Source organism: Mastomys coucha, unplaced genomic scaffold (assembly GCF_008632895.1).
Source record: "Mastomys coucha isolate ucsf_1 unplaced genomic scaffold, UCSF_Mcou_1 pScaffold2, whole genome shotgun sequence".
In the NCBI taxonomy this organism is placed as follows: domain Eukaryota; kingdom Metazoa; phylum Chordata; class Mammalia; order Rodentia; family Muridae; genus Mastomys; species Mastomys coucha.
In genome coordinates this window covers 1,000,665-1,014,215 of record NW_022196902.1, presented here as the reverse complement: position 1 = coordinate 1,014,215, position 13,551 = coordinate 1,000,665, and the positions used below count along the sequence as shown (strand labels likewise).

Sequence of the window (13,551 nt, the reverse complement as noted above, 5' to 3'; positions counted from 1 at the left end):
GTTAGGAGTTCTTGTGACAAACAAAGGGTTTCTTTTCTGTTTGGTGTCACAAACCGCACTCCTAGACCTTAGAAAGTGGCCAGGAGAATACAGGGTAGGGACAGTTTGTAGCCATGCAGGAGTGACTCTTTGAGAGTATAGCTGTGTGTAGTGCCGCCCACCTTATAACTCTCTGGCTTGTGTTGTCTTCACCTATGGTCTAGCTTGTGAACAGAAGTTCATATTCAGGTCATGAGTAAGCCATATTTGTTCAGTTTGAGTTCCTGTTGCTGTGAGAAATAACTTGACCACAAGCAACTTTAGGGAGAGAGGGGTTATTTGGCTTAGAGTGCCAAATCACATTTCCTCATTGAAGGAACTCAAGACAGGAACTCGGAGGCAGGCTGATGTGCTATTTCATATGGTGTTACCCCTGACCAGTGACCTCATTTTCTTTCTAGCCAAAGAAGTGTGGCTGGACCTATGGAAATATTTTATTTGCCGGCTCATGCTCAACTAGCTCTTTTATATGGTTCAGAACCATCTGCCCAGGGAATAGTGGCATGGACCCTCCCACATTAAATAATAATGGACAGTCCTCCTCCGGTATTCCAGTCTAGGCAATTCTTTAATTGACATTCTATCCCGAGATTCTAGGTTGTGACGTGTGACATGTAAAACTAACCAGCATGCACTCTGTCCTTTAATTGTGAATTCTTGCTCCCAGGATCCCATTCTTTAATTTTCTGTGGAATAGTCTCTAGATGCACAAGGTTTTAAAGTTTTCAGGAGGACAGTCCTGGAGTTATAAGATTCTTAACAGCCTCACATCTCCTGATTACTGGACTATTTAGAATTTATTTGGGGATCAGAGTTGAGAGGCCTCAGAATCATGTGGCCTGAGCTAAATGCTCTTCTTTTCTAATTCCAGGGAAACCATGGAGAAATCTGGCCAGTGCCACCTTGCAGTGGTTGATATATCTGTCTTGTTCACAGTCCTACCTACCTGTTTATGTCATTTTTGTTTCCAACTTGACTCAGCTTGGAAAAGAAAAACGTTACTGGAGAACTGTCTCCAACAGATTGGTTTGTGCTCATGTCTGGGGAGCATTTTCTTGATTGCTAATGGATGTAGGGGGGCCAGGACACAGCACGCTGAACCATTCCTAAAGCAGGTAGCCTTGGAAGGTATAAGAAAGACAGCAGAAGGTGAACTGGAAGCCTCCGGTAAGCAACATTTCTCCACAGTTTCTGCTCCTGTCTCTAGGTTCCTCCTGCCTCGCCTTCCCTCCATGATGGACTGTAACTGGAAAGCCAAACAAATCTTTTTTTCCTACATGTTATTTTGGGTCATGATGCTTATCACAGCAACAGAAAAACAAGCTAGGACACTGGAAACACATTGTAACTCTGGGGCCATATCACTTGTGTATCTGGTGATTAGTAAAACCAACCAACCAACCAAACAAACAAAAAAGATTAAGTGTGCCTGATAGAGCAGCTCTGTCAAGTATCGCCAGCCCTGTTCTCGGATAGGTCTCTGGGAAGGAAGCTCCGCGGGCTCTTTCAGTTCTAGAAACTTCCCAGCGGTGGGAAGAGAGATAGTGAAATAGATATGTGAAGGCACAGAGCCTCTTCCTTTTCATCTGCTGGAAGGACTTCCTCCAGTCGGCAGAGTACCCTTGTTTTCAGTGGAGTGCTTTTAAGACCAGGGAGGGCAAGAAAAAAAGCGCCCTCCGATCCTGAGCCAGGGGCGTGCAGGCGCTACCATACGTTAAGCCTGGCCCTGCCGAAAACACCCTCCTTTTGCCTTTTTACCGTCCCAGCTAGGTCTTGAACCCATATCCCAGCACACTTTATGTCGGCTTTTGGTAGGTGGGTCGTTTGGGATATAGAAAGAGAATCAAGTTCCCCAAATGAAAAGACAAACGTAGCCAAATCCTCCAACACGGCGACTGTTTATGAGAGGGAAGTCAGCGGGCCCCAAGAGGTCGCTGGTAGCGCAGGAACCGAGACCAGATTTCAGAGAATGGAGGAGGGAAAAAAAAACCCCACACACCCAGAAACTTTCTTCCTTGTTGCTGATCCTCGGCCCCCTCCTCCCTCCCTGCCCGCCCCAGCAGAAGCCGTAATGTGACACCGAGTCCGGCGTCGAGCCCCGGGGTGGAGAGGGAAGGGAGGGCCGGGGAGGGAGGAGAGCAGGCAGCCTCGCGCGGAGAGAAAGGGGAGGGGAGGAGAGGCGAGGAGGGAGGGAAGCCCCTGTCAAGGAGGTGGAGCGAGAGGGTGGTGTCCGCCTCCCGATCCTCCCTGCCTTGAGCTAGCCGAGCCTGAATCGGGACCAAACACGCCGCCCGCGACCCACACAAAGCCCGGGGGGTCCACGCTGGCGCTGGAGGCGAGCCGGGAGCGAGCCCGGGGCGCGGCGGGACTTGGGGCGCAGGGCTGCTACGGGACGCGGGGCTGCTAGCGGGACGAGCGACCGGGCGTGGGTTGCCATCGCCACCCCCACGGCGGGGCCCGGGACATTTTGGGCCCTTTGGGGCCGCAACGAGCGGTGGGAAAACAAGATGAGCAGAGTACCCTGAGCCCCGCAACTTCGGCCCCTCCCCGCCCCCACCCGGCTGCCCTCGGCGCGTCCCTCTCCATGTGCAGACAGCCGGCTAGGCGCTCCGGCTGGCGGCGGATGGGTGACCTCTTCCTGGCCCGGGCGGGCTGTTCGAGGCGGCGGAGCCGGCGATGAAGAAGAAGCAGCAGCCGCAGCAGCATCCCGGTGGCGGCGCGGATCCCTGGCCCCATGGGGCCCCTGTGGGGGGCGCCCCTCCGTGCCTGGGCAACTGCAAGCGCCGGATCCCGCTGCTGCCTTTCCTACGCTTCTCCCTCCGGGACTACGGTTTCTGCATGGCTACCCTGCTGGTCTTCTGCCTGGGCTCCCTCTTCTACCAGCTCAGCGGGGGACCCCCTCGCTTCCTGCTCGACCTGCGGCAGTATTTGGGTAGGGAAGGGATGCGCCAGCCCCGCAAAGTTGGGCACCTGGGGAAAGGGTGATAAGTGGGGAACATCTAAAGCTGTCACGACCACCACGGTCCCCGAGGCTCCCCAGGTGGGATGCCAATGGGCATCCTTCCGTGCGGCAGCTGGGAGCGCCTGCTTCCTACTGCACTCCGGGCAGTCCGCAGCGACGCGGGGCTCCGGGCAGGTGTCCCGAGCCCGGACACCACGTACCTGTACCCGAATCGCCACTCCAACTGGGGCAGAATAGATATGTGCATGTTTGTGAGTGTTTGTGTGTATGCTGGCCTGGCGGTGCGTGCACAGTCCTCTCTGTCACGTGGTTAATGACTTACAATCCTGTCCCATTTGGCGTTCTGAGTTCTGTGGATTGGTTTAACCCCGCTTTTCAGTCACTTTTAGATAGTCTATCCCATGGGTTCCCCTTTTGTGAGTGGGCCCAGGTGATTCCAGTCTTTCCCTAGGTTGGTTTGTTCCTTGGCAGCACCTGAGCAGCCCGCGGACTGCAGCCAAGAGTGCAGGAAAAGTTGGTGCTGCCCCTAGGTGCCAGTCAGCTGTGCCACCTTCTGTGACCTGTCGAACTTCCGCCCTGCATGTGTCTCAAGTCAACTTTTTTTCCTGTTTGATTCATGGCTGAAAAAGGAAGAGGTTGGAACCCAAGAAAACAGATTTCAGTGAGGTGTGACCTCGCTGCTCTCTCATCCATGATTCTGAGTGCCAAGGCTTGACCCGCACTCGCCCAGGTCCCAGGGATGATGCTGGCTCATGTGCCTTGGCTAAGGGAGGATGTAAATTCCTTGACTTCTGTGGCCAGAAGAGGTCGTGCGGGGCTTGTCTCTGAGGTGATAAATCTTGAGTGGAAGAACCTACAGTGGTCATCTGCAGGCCCAGAGTCAGTTCAGGTGGAGACTCCATCTAAGTGCTGGGACCAGAATGGGCTAAATGACCTGCCAAACTGGCGACTCATACAGTTACCTCGAAGGTCCCTTTCTTCACAGAAGCCACAGGTCTAGTAACTAGCAGGCCTGTTTGGAAGGAAAAACAAGAAAGCCACAAAACCACACCAACAAAGGGTGTTTGGGAGTGGCGTAAACTGATAAAACAGTATTGCTTCTTCGGATGGAAGCTCGGATTTTTAAAAGTTAAAATTTCATTTCAGTAAAAACATTGGGGGCACTGTGATTTCGCAAGAACCACTGTGGAAGATTAAAGAAAAATATTGCCTCGGTCAGACTTTCGAAGCGCAATTCTTAGCATCTGGCTTTATGGTTCTGGGTTAATAGACCCTTTTTATTGGTGAGTGTAACCTCTTCATTCTCTGCCGTTCTGCATTCTGGAGTCTTGAGCCTTCCTTCCCTGCTTTGAGACACCTGTTCTTGCTCCTGGTAACATCATCTTCACTATCAGGAACTAGTGCCCACTAGTATTGGGAAGTGTTGAAGCTCAGGGCTCTTCTTCCATAGAATCTGACTGTGTGTCACCCATCACCAAAAGTTCCTTTTAAGTTAAAAGTGGAGGTCTGGCGTATGGAGGAAACTGTGCTGTATGGGGCTGGAAGACCCACTCTTTCCCAGGACTACTTCCCTTTGAGCTCATTGCTCAAACTTTACAGCATTGGCTCTTCATGGTGTAATTAGGGACACTTACAGTTTTGTGGTTCTCTTACCCTTTATGTGAAAAGGGAAGCACAGGTGTGGGGAGGGGCAAGGATAGAATCGGTAAAGTTCAGTGTGTATGGTAGTCACCTGTTCATTCTCTGTTTATTAGGTGAGATCTGATGAATATGGGAGTCAGCTGGTGGAAGAGAGAACTGGCCAGGCATAGCTAGGGACTGAGTATTGCCACTGTATTACTAACTGACCATTGCTTTTCGGATGGATGTGCGTAGTAGGTTAGATGTGGCATCTTTGTGAGTTTAAAATAGGAGACACTTGCAGGTCTCTTCCTTGTTGTTTGGTCACATACATAAAAACAATGGTTTTCAGGGAAGGTGGTCTTTAGAATGAAATAAAATATGTCCTTAATTATATCAGCCCAAGAAAGCTGTTTGCAAACTTGCTTGCCAATGAATCTTTTCTATATTTTGTATTTTAGAGTGTAACCGCACAGAATATATTGTTAGTTAAAAATCCTATTTCTCGAGCTGGGCAGTGGTAGTGCACGCCTTTAATCCCAGCACTTGGGAGGCAGAGGCTTTCTGAGGCGGATTTCTGAGTTTGAGGCCAGCCTGGTCTACAGAGTGAGTTCCAGGACAGCCGGGGCTATACAGACAAAACCTGTCTTGAAAAACCACAAAAAAAAAAAAAAAAAAAAAATCCTATTTCTCCTCAAATGCAAATACCCAATATTTTTTAGATCAAAATAATATATTAAACATGTTCCTTATGGAATATACTTTTAATATTTGGACCATCTTATATATTTCTTGTCTGAGAGTTATTTGGCCGATATTGCTCAGGGTAATGACTGCACCTATTTCACCAGGTATGTAGAGTAATATATAATGCATTGAATATTCTCATGAGAAAAAAGTCAAGTGGCACAGGTGTTTATAATGAGAGTGAACATCAACTGTGCCGGTTAGTGTACATGCATGGACCTGGAAGTTAATCCCTAGCATGGCATGATTCATAGCTTCTATTGTTTGTCCCGTTTTATATATGAAGATTGAAGGATAAAAATTAATGGGGTATTGGATCTGGATTGGCCATCAAAAGCCGCTCCTCAAGTGAAACTTTCCACTCTTCTTTGGCTCTGTGCTGTTGAAAGGTAGTGGAAACGTTAAAGAGTTGGGGCCTAATAGGGATGTTTTAGGTCAGGTCAACTGGGGAGGGGTGTGCCCTCCAAAGTGGGTTGGGGAGCGCAGGTCTCTTCTCTCTCGGTATCCACACATGACGTGGAAGAGCAGTCACCTCCACTGTGTGCTCCCTGCATGATATACTAGCTTACCACAGGCCCAATGCACTGGACATCAGTCAGTCATGGACCAGTAGCTCCAAAACTGTGAGCCAAAATAAGACTTGACAGAAAGCTGCTTAACACGGAGGGGATACAGAAGGTTAAAGCAGGAGCTGCCTCCAAGACTGCCTGAGTCCAGTGCCCAGAGAAAAACTCCCTGAGCAGCTTAAGAGAGAAAATAGAAATACTGGGAAAAGGAGCCAGGGAATCTCACCAGCTAACTGGCTGAATGATCTTCAGATCTATACACACAATCTCACTTTCCCTTTCTTAATTCTGTAACTAGGAGTTTCTTGTGAGGCCTGCAGAGAAGGGAATACTCTACCTTTCTATTTATGTTCACTTACATTTCATTATCACTGCAATGAATTATTCGACACAAGCAACTGGAGGATTGGGAACTTGATTTAAGTTCATGATTTCAGAAGCTTGGGGTGGGGGCTCATCAAGTGTTCGGAGACCCTGGCTATCACTCCTCAAAGGCCTGCTCCCTAGTGGCTTGAATTGGCCAGCTAGGCCCCATGTCCAAGGGCTCTACAACTTCCCCAAACAAGCATCCTCAGCTGGAGATATTCAAATATGTGAGCCTTAGGGAACATCTCACATTGATGCTACGATACCATTAACGGCAGTCATGCCACCTCTGATCAAAACTAGACCCTCCCTGACAGCATAACAGCCAGAGGTGAGGGATGGTGGAGCTGGGGTTCTCCAGTTTTTCCCTAACAGTTCCATGTGTGGCTTCTGGTTCTAAGTGTGGGTCATTGGACCGGCAATATCAACATCCCTAGGGAATTTGCTACATGTTCAGGTTCTCAGGACTCTTCCTAGACCACCTGAATGGAATGAACCTGGGCCTGGGCACAACAAGCTGCCCCTTAACAAAACTTGAGGTGCTCTCGCCATGGCTGCCCGAAGCCTGAAAACCTATTCTGCAGTAAACCATTGCCTTCAGGAGCCATTGAGGTTATCTGAGAGGAAGGGAGGTGGAAGGGGAATGGATTTATAAAGACGTTTCAAGGTCATAACCATGGTTTCCGTTTTAATTTCGAGTGACTATAAATCCAAGTGCTGTACGGCTTACGGCCCATTGTTTCAGAGCGGAGGTGGAGAGAGGCAGCCAGCAGTTGCTGTCTCACCTGGCTTTAGACTTCTTGAGGTTATGAGAGGCATGGAGGAGGTCAAAGTGGGACAGCCCGAAAGCAGGGTGTAGGGAGGGAAGAGACAGGAGACAGGGTGCTTTCCCCTTCAGTGCAGTGAGGAATCAGGGTCAAAGGGTTCTTTCTTCCAGCCAGTTTGGGAAGTAGACAGAGGGCTTTGTTGTTGTTGCTGCTGCTGCTGCTGTTTTCTTCCTCCTCCTCTTCTTCCTCCTCTTCCTCCTCTTCTTCCTCCTCTTCTTCCTCCTCCTCCTCTTATTCCTCCTCCTCCTCCTCATTTTTTGTTATTTATTCTCTCAAATATTACATCCTGACTGCAATTTCCCCTCCTTCCTCTCTTCCAAGTCCCTCCCCTACCACCATCCACTCCTCCTCCATTTCCCTTTGGAAAAGGGCAGGCCTCCTAGGGAAATCAGCCAGACACTGCATATCAAGTTGCAATAAGACTAGGCACATCTCCCATATTAAGATTGGACAAGACAACTCAGTAGGAGGACAAGGTCCCCCAAAACAGGCCAAAGTTTCAGAAACAGCCCCTGCTTCCTCCGTTAGGAGTCCTACAAAAACACCAAGCTGTACTACTGTGACATGCACAGAGGGCCTAGGTCAGACCCATGCAGGTACCCTGATCATCGGCTCTGTCTTCTTGAGCCCCTGTGGGTCCAGGTTGTTCGAATCTGGGGGTTTTCTTGTGGTGTCCTTGACACCTCTGGCTCCTGCTATCCTCCCTTCCCTTCTTCAGCAGCATTCACTGAGCTCCACCTAATGCTTGGCTGTGGGTCTCTGCATCTGTTTCCATCAGTGGCTGGCCGGGGGGCCTCTCTGAAGGTGATTATGCTAGGTTCCTGTCTGGGTTTCTCCCAGTCCGCAAGTTCTCTAGTCTAGTTCTTCTAAAGTGAACTTTCTCCTGCAATAAAATTGAAAGAGGAAGAAGTTGGGGGAGGGAAATTAGACAGCGGGGGGGGGGGGGGGGGGAAGTATAGCAAATGATGTACTTAAGGATGAGTGCTCATAATTTTTCCAACTCAGTGAAATAATATTTTTAGAAAGTGTGTGTGTATGTGTGTGTCTGCCCAGCTATGTGTAGGTGCCCTGGAGACCAGAGGACAGCTCTGTAAGTCAGTCCTTCTGCCTCGATATGGTCCTCGGAATTGAACTCGGATTCCCAGGGCTGTTCAGCAAATGCCTTTTGCCATTTGTGTGACCTTAGCAACCTGAAATTCTTTCCTTTTTTTCTTTCTCTTTTGAGATGGTGAGGAGGGAGTGGGGTGGGGGGTAGTGGTGGAGGAGGGTGGGTGGTGTCTCACTTTGTAGCTCTGGCTATCCTGGAACTCACTATGTAAACCAGGCTGGCCTTGAACTCAGATCCACCCGCCTCTGCCTCCTGAGTGCTGGGATTAAAGGCCTGTGTCATCACACCCAGCTTGCCCCACTTCTGCATTTAAACTTGGGTTTGCTATAGAAAACAAAAATGACCCCCTCCCCTCGGAATCAGCATGTGGTCCAGTCTGCTTGGAAGGAGTCTCATTACTTTTGAGCTGTGGAAATATCAAAAACTTGGACGCATATTATTTAGATTGATATAAACAGAACGAGCCAGATGGTTCACTACCGATCTTGTATAACTGGCAGACGCTAAAGATTTATTATCAAGCCTTGGAGATGTGATTTAGCCTTTATGAGAGCTAAATTTGTTGGATTGATCTTCAGTAGCTAGGCTTTCCTTCCCCTTTCTAATTTATAGCATTTTAAATGGAGACATAATGCTTTTTCTCAGAATTGCCAATTTCTACATGTATTATTTACGAGCCTGGGAATTTAGAGTCAGAAGAAAAAAAAAGATTGTAATTTAATTTTACTGAATTTTGAGATTCCTCACTTTTAAAATAAGTTCAAAGGAAGATGTGAATATAGAGGTCCAGATCTGTTACAGAAACAGTTTCTCTAAGTCTTCAAAACCAAATTCTATTTCTCTTCTTGCAATATCACACATGGCTTAAATACCATACTTGAGGCTGCCTGTACACAGTCAACTGGGAACGAATGCATAAAATATGAGGTTATCAATAGAAATTGTTGACATGGAAAAATGAGATTCTTGTTTCTAGCCGCACACTCATCTCGGAGGGTGGGTGGGGACACAGCAGCACTGTATTAGAAGGGAGCCGGGGAAAAGGCACTAAACTGTGACAGCCTGTTCTGTAAACACAGAGCGTGGATGGTGGGGAGCATTCTGCCTGGTTAAACTGTTTTTAATATAGGCTAGTCTCAGTCTGAATCGTTTCAAAACACACATAAATATGGATTCTCTAGATACTGCCTTTCTTCATGTTGTCTGACATCTATGTAAGCTAGTAACACTAGTTGGTTTTGTTGAGGAGAAAATGGAAATAAAGTAGCCAAGCTTTTTTTTTTTTTTTTTTTTAAATTCAGGAGAGAAACAGTGTCTGTTGCCTGACAGAGGAGTGCTTAACCAGAGGAAACAGTTTTCCCTGCAGCTGTACGGACCTGGATCTGGTGATAGATAGTGAAAGGGCACCTCATTGGATGAATTGCAGCCCTTAGAATTATTAGTTGTTGCTCGCTTTTTTTTTTTTTTAAAGCAGTGACCACAAATAAACTTTGTCTTGTCCATATCGTGTTATAGAAATTAATCTCTAGGCCAATAGTGGCCTAGACCTTTTTGGTTATTAGAGATAGGGTAGAATGAGTAACATTCTTCGGAATTCTTACTTGCAAACATCAGCAAAATTCAGCCACTGTTTGGCAGGTCAGTTCCAAATGATGTCCGCTTCAGTTTTTGACACTTACTGAGATATGATTCATGAATCTTACTTAGAATTCACCCATTAAAAGATTTTTAAAATCGTTAACAGTTTTCAGTTTTGGCTAACCATTTTCTGTATTCTTCAGATATGTGTAGTCACCACAACTACTTTATGAATATTTTCATCACCACCAGGAAGAGTGCCTAGCCTTTGTTTATCACCCCAATGGTGATGGGACCCTATTATTCCAGCCCTAAGTAACCACTGGTCTTAATTAATCTGTTGGCCCTTTTCTTGGAAATGGAATGATATAATATGTAGTCTTTTGTGATTGGTCCTTTTTACCTGGCATAATGTTTACCAGGCTCATCCAGATTACAGCATATACATGATTTCTTTTAAGAACTTGCTAATAGTCCATAGCTGGTGTCTTAGGGTCTTACCCCTGTGAACAGACTCCATGACCAAGGCAACTCTTATAAGGACAACATTTAATTGGGCTGGCTTGCAGGCTTAGAGGTTCAGTCCATTCTCATCAAGATGGGAGCAGGGCAACATCTAGGCAGGGATGGTGCAGGCAGAGATGAGAGTTCTACATCTTCATCTGAAGGCTGTTAACAGAATACTGACTTCCAGGCAGCTAGGATGAGAGTCTTAAAGCCCACACCCACAGTGACACACCTACTCCAACAAGGCCACACCTACTCCAACAGGGCCAACCTTCTTAATAGTGCCTCTCCCTGGGCTGAGCATATACAAACCATCAGAGCTGGTTTTCAAAAATTATAGACTAGAACATTTCCATGGCCTTTTATAGATAAGATCCCATTTTGTATATCCATTCACTTATTAATGAATGTTGAGGTTGCGTCCACCTTTTGGCTACCCGGACACTGTTACTGTCTGGAATACTGTTTTCCATCCTTTTGAGTGTGTACTTAAAAGTATAATTGCTAGGTCACATGGTAACTCTTTATTTAACCACTGAGGAATTTTCTCAGTGGCTGTGTTATTTTACGGCCCCGCCAGTGATGTATGGATCCAGTTTCCCAACATCCTCACCAACACTTATTTTTCCATTAAAAAAATTGTTCCTAGTCTCACAAGTATGAAGTACCATTGTGGTTGGGTTTTGTATTTTCCTAGTGCTTACTGAATGCTGGATGCTTTCTTGAGTTTCTTGTTTTTTGTTTTTTTTTGTTTTGTTTTGACAAGAATCTATTCACTTTTTTTGCAACTTTAAATTTTTTTCTTTTTTTTTTGTTGTTTAGTTGTAAGTATTTGTGTATTTTGGATACACTTTTTAAAAAATATTATTTATTTATTTTTTATTTATTTTTTATTTATGTGAGTACACTGTAGCCATCTTCTGTCTTCAGACACACCAGAAGAGGGCATCAGATCCCATTACAGATGGTTGTGAGCCACCATGTGTTTGCTAGGAATTGAACTCGGGACTTCGGGAAGAGCAGTTGGTGCTCTTAACCGCTGAGCCATCTCTCCAGCTCCAATACTAGACTCTTATTACACTGAAGATTTGCTATCAATTTGGGCTTGGGAAGAAATAATAATGACTTAAATACAACGTTCCTGATAAATTCTCTGTGGCACTCTTTCCAAGGAGGAACGAGTTAGTTTTCTACAGTAGCCATTTCCAAAGTATTAAGTGTAGAGTACCGCTAGACAGACAACCCAAGTAAAATCCTAACTGTTGACTGTGAAAACATGGGCCTTTTCTAAAGAACCTTGGAGGTACTGGTTTCTAGTGATAAATGATTATGAATAATAAACACTGGTTATCTGCATTTCAGTCTAAGTATATGCTAACTTGAGTTGGAGATGTCTCAGTGGTTCTCAATTCTCCTAAGGCTTTGACTTTTTAATATAGTTCTGCATGTGGTGGTGACCCCGACCATAACATTATTTTTGTTGCTACTTCATAACTGTAACTTGCTATTGTTATGAACTGTAGTGTAAATATCTTATATTCAGGTTATCTGATATGAGACCCCCAAAGAGGTCTCAACCCATAGGCTGAGAACTGCTGGCTCAGTTCTATGGGAAAGTTGGGCAGGCATTGTGGTCACCTTTAATCCCAGCATGTGGGAGTGAAAGGCAGAGAATCCTCTGGACTTTGAGCTCTGGGTGCATTGAGACATATTCCCTTAGTAAATAAAGTATAACATGATTCAGGAAGATGCTCAAGCTTCAGTCCTCTACATGCATAGATGTATGTGCATGTTCACTCTCACAGTATACACATATGTGTGAATACACATACACACACGTGTACCACATCCACATTCTGATACCTCACGAACAGCCACCACTTGCCTACTTTAGAGACATCACAAAGAACACGGTTATTTTGCATGAGTGTGAAAGCAGCGAACTTTGCATGGCAGATAGTGTACAATGGCTGCGTTTTGTCTTCATGTATGCTCACTTGAATGGAGCTGATGAGCTCGGCAGGATAAAAACCTTAGCACACTCTATTCCCCTATAAGACGTACCATGAATTTATCAAGAAAATATCCAGAATCTTTGGAAAAATCAGGATTCACGTGTAGTTAATTTATTTTGCATACCTATTGCATTGATGTGCTGGACAAATTAATACTAACCACATTTCCTGTACGTGTTTATATTTAGTAAAATGACATGATTGTTTTTTTAGGAAGCAATGTTAATTTTTTAGAAGTTTAAAATTTTTTTTTTTACTAGTTTTCCAAAATATAAATCCCTAAAACAAGAAGCTTTAAACATATACCCCTTAGTGTTGTTTATTAGAACTATAGTCTGTGTGGTTTATAAGAGCCATATTTGAAATCAGTAGGGGTAAAACAGAATATCACCGTTTCCCTCGTATGTAGGATTAATATCTAAGCATTTGTGTAACAAAAGTAGGAGGCAGAGTGTTTGCTGGGGAAGGGCACTTGCAAAAGGACTGAAAGGATGGCGGGCACAAAGATGAGCAAGGTATAATGATGTCACATGAAATCTATTACTTTATAAACTGACTTAAACACTTAATAAGGGAAATGTAAAACAAATCCTATGAAATCTTTGGATGACAAGGGTGGTGGTTGGAATGAAAATGTCCTCAAAGGCTCATAGGGAGTCTATTAGGAATTGTGGTCTTGTTGGAGGAAGTGTGTCACTGATGGTAGCCTTTGAGGTTTCCAATGCTCAAGCCAGGCCCAGTGTCTCTCTTCTTGGCTCCTTCAGCATCACGTCTGCCTGGATGCTGCCATGCTTCCCACCATGACAACAAAAGACTAAACTTCTGAACCATAACTCAATTAAATGTTTGCCTTTATGAGAGTTGCCATGGTCATGGTGTCTCTTCACAGCAATGGAATTCTAAATAAGAAAAGGTAGAGATATATGATGCTTCTTGATCTGTCAGGTTTTACATTAGTTGTCTGTAATTTCCCAATGGTAGACACTGAATCACCTTTCTTTTCTCCCTTTCTGCCTTTACATCTCTGATGCCCCTACACTGGCTACTTAAGAAGCTGAACTCTCCAGCAAGCTTCTCTGAACTCCTGTAGTTTTTCTTCCACTGTCTTTTCTGGAGAATTAGCATGCCTCATCTGCTACCTTATGTTGTGATCAATCTCAGGCAAGTTCCTTGAAGGCTAAGGTGTGGTCAGGACTTCTTGTATCTCTTCTCACTT

General features: G+C 45.6%; 1 protein-coding gene across 1 annotated transcript in view; it reads left to right on the top strand.

The window, feature by feature from the left end:
• The first annotated feature begins 2,237 nt into the window (after positions 1-2,237).
• The window catches only part of Ust (uronyl 2-sulfotransferase), a 298,281-nt gene continuing 286,967 nt past the window's right edge, over positions 2,238-13,551 (top strand). The window contains exon 1 of the mRNA XM_031380355.1: positions 2,238-2,971. Coding sequence (XP_031236215.1) covers positions 2,716-2,971 — 256 coding nt within the window. The 5' untranslated portion in view covers positions 2,238-2,715. The remainder of the gene's footprint in view (positions 2,972-13,551) is intronic.